The 6,832-nt window shown below is 47.2% G+C and overlaps 1 protein-coding gene across 1 annotated transcript; it reads right to left on the reverse strand.

Annotated features, from left to right (window-relative positions):
• Positions 1-2,286: 2,286 nt before the first annotated feature.
• On the reverse strand, positions 2,287-5,627 carry LOC140394739 (zona pellucida sperm-binding protein 4-like). Its single transcript, XM_072481957.1, has 9 exons — positions 5,402-5,627; positions 4,489-4,667; positions 4,317-4,414; positions 4,102-4,235; positions 3,827-4,016; positions 3,136-3,283; positions 2,950-3,040; positions 2,516-2,620; positions 2,287-2,429 (listed from the first exon to the last, which is right to left on the reverse strand). Exons 1-9 carry the CDS (start codon positions 5,625-5,627, stop codon positions 2,287-2,289), a joined length of 1,314 nt encoding a protein of 437 aa, XP_072338058.1.
• Positions 5,628-6,832: the final 1,205 nt, after the last annotated feature.

Below are 6,832 nucleotides of genomic sequence, written 5' to 3' on the forward strand. Positions count from 1 at the left end.
ATGCCTTCTTGACCACTATTGACCTGTGTAGCCTCCTTCAGGGTACAATGGACCTGAACACCAGATCTCTCTGTACATCAATTTTCCCCAGGGCTTTTTCATTTACCGTATAGTTCGCTCTTGAATTTGATCTTCCAAAATGCATCACCTCGCATTTGCCCAGATTGAACTCCACCTGCCATTTCTCTGCCCAACTCTCCAATCTATCTATATTCTGCTGTATTCTCTGACAGTCCCCTTCACGATCTGCTACTCCACCAATCTGAAGTGTCATCTGCAAACTTGCTAATCAGACCACCTATAACTTCCTTCAGATCATTTATGTATAATCACAAAGTGGTCCCAGCACAGACCCCTGTGGAACACCACTGGTCAGAGTTCTCCATTTTGAGAAACTCCCTTCCACTACTACAGTCTCCTGTTGCCCAGCCAGTTCTTTATCCATCTAGCTAGTACACCCAGGACCCCATGAGACTTCACTTTCTTCATCAGCCTACCATGGGGAACCTTATCACATGCCTTACTGAAGTCCATGTATATGACATCTATAGCCCTTCCCTCAATCAACTTTGTCACTTCCTCAAAAGAATTCTATCAAGTTGGCAAGACATGACCTTCCCTGCACAAAACCATGTTGCCTATCACTGATAAGCCCATTTTCTTCCAAATGGGAATAGATCCTATCCCTCAGTATCTTCTCCAGCAGCTTCCCTACCACTGATGTCAGGCTCACCGGTCTATAATTTCCTGAATTATCCCACTACCCTGCTTAAACAGGGGACAGCATTAGCAATTCTCCAGTACCTCACCCATGTTCAAGGATGCTGCAAAGATCTGTTAAGGCTCCAGCTATTTCCTCAGTAACCTGGGATACCAAGGACTTTCTACAACCACCCCCCAGCTGCAGGGCAATGTGGCACCCTATGGGTGCCTAAGAACAAAAGCATATTTGGAAGCAATAACCAACAGACAATTTACAGAAAGCCCAACGGGACCACAATCAGAATGTTACATTAGCACAACAGAAAAGAGGAGAATGGTGGGAACTTACTAACAAAGGGTGCCCCAAAATTAGATGTTTAAATAAAATTGCAGGGAACACAATAAGAATCAGACACAATTGCCCCAGGCCACCCACTAAGGTAATTTGGCAATACACATAATTATAGTAGTACCTAAGCCAGCCCTGAATGCCACCACCCCACAGATCACCTCCAGTCACAATACCACACAACTGTTGAGACCGAAACCCCTACCTGGTGGGAAGGCATTGCAAAATGGAATCCACTCGCCTGATTGCAGTAATCTATAGTGCAGTCCTCACATTCAAACTCCGTAAATGGAAAGCAAAAGCCTCCAGGCCCGCTATATACAGTTTGAACCCCCCTCTTTGGAATCCAATAGAGCGCTATTAAGAATGTACCAAAAAACTGCTGCTAAATGGACCCTTTGCCTCTGTACTGATGAAATGGAATGAGGAAGAATGTGGTGCTGCTTTTTAAGTTTTGTAGATTGTGTGGTGTTGTAGATAAATTCTTTGTAAAAACAGCAGCTCAAGCGTAGCATAAAGTTTTAGTTCGCAACCAACTGTTTAGTATGAATTGAAGTTATATAATTAGCCCATTAGTCGTGAATTGATTTAATGAATGGATGAGATTAGGTAAAATTGTACAATGAATTCTAGGACAGTTGAGTTGGACCTGAACGGAGTGGCCGGCTTAATAAGGTAGACTACAGAATCAAGACTGATCACCAGGATCAAAGGGATGGAATAGCGCCATTTAAAATGGCCACCTGCAAAGGACTATGGGGATTGTGGTCAATTTGGGACACAGACAGGTACACAGCCTCCATGTATTGTCAACTCCCAGTTCATTAAAAATCGATCAACATTTTCCCCAAGACAATAGCATTTGCATTAAGGACCAAATTTAAAGTCGCTTCTTCCCCACTGTTACCAGACTCCTGAATGACCCACTTATGGATGGAGTGGAGGATCTCTGTAGCGCTACACTATGTCACCCCCTATCATGTCCATCATATGTATGGAATGTGTACCTGTGACTGTTATTTCCATTCCTGCATTCTGGGTCGAAACAAGATTTCTGCAAATAAAACATGCAAGAAAGCCCAAAGTACTTTTATATATATTTTGGCCCAAAGAATTTTGACTGCAATTTTATATCCTTAGCCAAGGTAGTTGGTCTGATCCTATTAACCGTGGCTATTTCATGGTCACACAAAACAAAGGCTTATTTGTCTGTCAAATTTTTTTATTCGTAGAGTCTACAGTTCAATTTCACTACATTGAGAAGCAACAGCTCTTGGTCTCTTCATGAACACTGCAGCCATCACCAGCAGGGACAGAGAGAGCATCATTAAGCCAATGGATACTCCTTCCAAAACCCAGGAAGGAGATTCAGCAGCACCTAGTGGGAGATTAGAAGACATGATATTTGAGGACATGACATTTGAGAAGAGTTGGCAAGTTACCTATTGAAGAGGCTCTACTTACCATTTGCTTCATGCAGTTTCTTTGCCTCGAGATCATCTCCCAGGAAGATGGGACCAGGAGCACTCACTAATGTTCCCTTGTGGTCACTGATGCTTCTGCGTCTCTCTATTGGGAAGAGAGAAGAAGGTTAAACAGTTCTGACCCAATTCAAACTAGTCTAGTTCATCAGATGGTCAATACTTGACCCACAACCAAGCTCTCTGAAAATATCCTGAAATTAATTATCCAACAAGGAATGTGAATTAGAATTTCAGCTATTTATTGATGACACTCCACATGTAGTGGCATTGCTAGATGCAGACCAGGTCAATGTTCACAATGATAGAGGGATGTGACAGGCCGAGAGAGCAGAGTACCCATTTATAGAAGGAGCTGTTCATCTCAGAAGCCCTTTAACAAGGGGTCTTTTGCTTTGATGAAGCACAAGAACTCACTTGGGCCAAAGAACTCAATTGGACCACATTTGGATACACAGTCATCCTGGCTAGAGGGTGAACAGACTTCAGCACTGCAGTGCAGGTAAACCTGAAGAGAAAAAGAAAGTTGTTTTAGCGAGAGCAACCAAGTTTGTTAATGTCAGTAAGAGAATCTCTGCTGGAGTTATTCTTCAGTTTGGTTACCTGTCCAGAGAGAGGTTGCTTCAACTCTCCATCCAAGAAAACAAAGGTCTTCACTTCAAACCGCTTGTGATGTGTTGGGAACTTCAGGCCAGAAGACACATCCACTGGGTGTAGAAGAGTCAGATAATCATCACCCTCATAGGGACACCTGTCACCATGGAAGCATTCAGCACATCAAATCTGCACCAACTCCCAAGAGCATTCGACCAAAGTCCACAATATCCCAACTTACACATGTTTGGACACCCAAGGACAATTTAGAATGGGAAAGCCTCCTAGTCTGCACATCTTGGGGAGGAAACCCATGCAGACATGTGTCTGACTAACCAAAACGCCATTTATCAAATGGGTGTACTCCGTTTGACTATTGAAAGCACCCTAGAATCACTGGAGATAAACTCAGAGTGCTCATTTGCCAACTTACAGAACAATTAGAATAGACTGCACGTTTCCCATCTGCCCAAAATTAGAGCTTCTCGTCTAGGGAACAGATTGCACAGGTTTGTTTAACATTTGGCCAAGTTCTTGTGGCCAAGAGACTGGGTTCAGTTGCTACATTATTGGTGTAGAGTTTTCACTCCTTCCCCTTGGTTTATGCCTCCTGCAGCATGGAGATTGGCAAGATACAGGAATCAGTCTCATCATATTGCTTCGGTGTCTAAAAACCATTAGCCTTCCCATTCAGACTTACCCATCCACCAATAAACTCCATTGCACTCCATGGTCTGGGGCATGAACAGGAGTTGCCCAGCAGTCATGCAACCTCAGGACAATCATTGGGTCAGTGCGATCCAGGACACGAACCTCCACAAACACTGGTTCCTGAAGGATTCTCTGAATGGGGTAGTCACTATCCACATACCAGGATCTGTAGTCACCACCTGAGAGGCAGACACAAGAACCAGTCACTCCCCGTATGGATACATCCCCACTGCTTCCATAAACCATTACCCAGGCCAGCTCTACCTTTTGCTATTCGCAATTCCAGTTCCAGAATCCCATCTTCAGAAGCAGGAGGTGGAGGAGAAACAGTGTAAACGGTGACATTGATCTGTAAGCCAGTCTCTTGACTCCCTGTGTACTTGCACTGGACATGAAGGCTGCAGAGAGACAGAAGTAGGTGGAGCTTCATTTAGTAACACGTCCCCTCCCAATACAAACATCTCCCACCATCCCCCTACCTGAAGGTGCTGTCCCGGGTTATTGAACCCAGTTTCCCAGTCTGAATCATCCTCTTTCCCAAGACATTAGTTTCATATACCAAGGATCCATCTTCCTCCTGCAATGAAGAGGCTGTTTTAATAAGAAGCAGACTCCTTCACTGGGAAAATGCTTTGACCCTTCAATACTCACCCGCTTGCTGGAGCCACAAGAGGTAATTGGAAAGTGGAAAATCACAAATTCAGCAGTGGTTACTTTAGGCTTGCACTCGGCCTCTTGTCCATCCTTCACATACAGAGATGACAGGTTGAGGGCAGGACGGGTCAGGTTCCTGGAGATCACGATGAGGAACTGACCATCAGCTGTGCACACTGCAAAATATAATCCAGCTGCTCAATCTTGTCTGGATATCAGACATGTTCAAACTCTGAAGGAAGCACATCTCCATTATGCTGAAGACAGACAAATGTTGAGGCCCACAACCCCTAGACACCAAAGGACAAGTCCAAGATGTGCAGGTTAGGTGGATTGGCCATGATAAATTGCCCTGAAAGTGTCCAAAATTGCCCTTGGGTGGGGCTACTGGGTTATGGGGATAGGGTGCTCTTGCCAAGAGCCGGTGCAAACGCAATGGACCAAATGGCCTCTTTCTGCACTAAGTTCTATGATAATTTAGCATAGACCATCCACCCAGAGCAAACATGTAAGCTCCAGTCACCCAAGGTCAGGATCAAACCTGGGTGACTGACAGTGAGGCAGCAGTGCAAACCACTGTGCCACCAAACCTCCTCTCCAGCCCCACAAGCCAATAGGGTAGCCAACCACCTTGGAAGTCATGGCACCCAAACCATCAAGTGTTTTAGACCAGAGATAGGCCTGAACAATAAGTCAGTACAGGGCTAAAGCAGCCAGCCAGCCAATATGCTCAGAGTGGATATATGTCAGTGAAGGCATTCAAGACTTGAAGCTTCAGATGTCAAATACTCATTCCCACCCTGCGCCATTACACAGAGACAGCAACAAATCCCTGGATTAGTTCCTGATTTGCCAAGTTGGATTTTCTCATCACTAGTCTGCTCCCTAGACTGGGGACAGGGTTTGTTACCTGGGCTCTTTCTCAGATCGTAGAAACAGGGATGGGGACTGGAGCTCTGCGGATCAAAGCAGCAGCCCTGGCGGCTGCACTCGGTACTGCTGACCCCGGAGTGACCGCACTCAAATCTCCAGCCTGGCTCTGGGACACAAACATCATTCCCGAGGAGTGGCAGCTGGGCTGAGAGTAACGAGCCGGCCAGGAGGCAGAGCGAACAATAACCCAACCAACGTCCCATCCTGACTACTGAATCAGGATAATAACTCCCCCAAACACCAGCCCGCTTTATAGCCGGGAAGCCGCCTCCAATCCCTGTTGTTGTATTTTAGGTCCCAATTTCCCGGCTCCCTGACCCACGAGATGTTGCAATTGCGATCAATTATTTATTCCCAGTTAGGTGCATTTCCGAATGAAGTAATCTGTGAACACGAGGCGTGTTAGCCTTTGATTCCTCGCGCTGGGTCCATCTAATCCCGAATTCTAACTGTTCCTCAATAATTAGATTTGGTGAGGGTGTTTTGCCAGCTGTTACGATTTTGTCATTAATGTGGCTCACATTATTACTTAATTTGACTTCATTACAGGTATCATGGACTCGGACAAGCTGAAGTCACAACATTACATCTCACTTGCAATGGTGTGGCTTAAAGTCATGGATTGAAGTCACATGGCAGGGATCTGGGGCAGGATTCTCCCTCATGCTGAAATCGGGAAAGGCGATTGGGCGGAGAATCGGTTTTGATGCTGAAGTCGTGGCGAGCGCCAGGTTCACAACAAACCGAAATTCTCTGGTGCGTCGACAGCGGTGTCAATGCGTTCTACTCCGCACGTACAGTAAACACCATTTGCATATCATTTACGGGCCTGGCCTGGTATTTTCCAGGCCCTTTGCGATTCCCCGCCTCAACTGGGGGTAATTTCGGACGCCGCAGTTCACGTGTGCTTTTAAAAATTGCGAAACAGGCGTCGTGGCTGATGAGGGAGAGAGAGGAGGGAGGACACCGAGAGGCGTGACTGTGAGCAGCCGGACCCGACACTGGCTGGGATGGCCGGGCTCGGTGTGGGTGTGGGGGTCCCTGCCAAGGGACTGGGGCGGTGTCCAGTCACAGACCGCCATTGCTGGGGCCTGCAAGGCAGCCATCTTGCTGCACACCCCACAGACCACCCACTGTGGCCCCTGGTCTGCAGAGTGCCACCAGCTGTATGGGTACCCCCACCTCACCACCCCTGCACCCCAGCCCCCACCCTCTACCCATCCACCCCCTGCACCCTACCCTCCGCCATACTACCCCCATAACCGGCCTCCACCCACCGTCGCGGCATCACATGGCTCGTTCACAGTACCCCCAACAAGGGGCCGCTGTACGGGGGCCACGGAGCGTGCCGCTGGCAAGTGCTGCACTAACCAACGGTTCCGCTGCCAGCAGGGACGGGCGCCAGGGT

Source organism: Scyliorhinus torazame, chromosome 18 (assembly GCF_047496885.1).
Source record: "Scyliorhinus torazame isolate Kashiwa2021f chromosome 18, sScyTor2.1, whole genome shotgun sequence".
In the NCBI taxonomy this organism is placed as follows: domain Eukaryota; kingdom Metazoa; phylum Chordata; class Chondrichthyes; order Carcharhiniformes; family Scyliorhinidae; genus Scyliorhinus; species Scyliorhinus torazame.

What these genes read in the sequence shown, in the direction of transcription:
- LOC140394739 (XM_072481957.1), bottom strand. Translation starts at nt 5,627, where the DNA reads ATGGGACGTTGGTTGGGTTATTGTTCGCTCTGCCTCCTGGCCGGCTCG. An exon ending in ACCCGGGACAGCACCTTCAG is followed by an intron (nt 4,236 to 4,316) that starts GTAGGGGGATGG and finishes GTCTCTCTGCAG; the next exon opens with CCTTCATGTCCAGTGCAAGT. An exon ending in AATTGAGTTCTTTGGCCCAA is followed by an intron (nt 2,621 to 2,949) that starts GTGAGTTCTTGT and finishes TCTTCCCAATAG; the next exon opens with AGAGACGCAGAAGCATCAGT.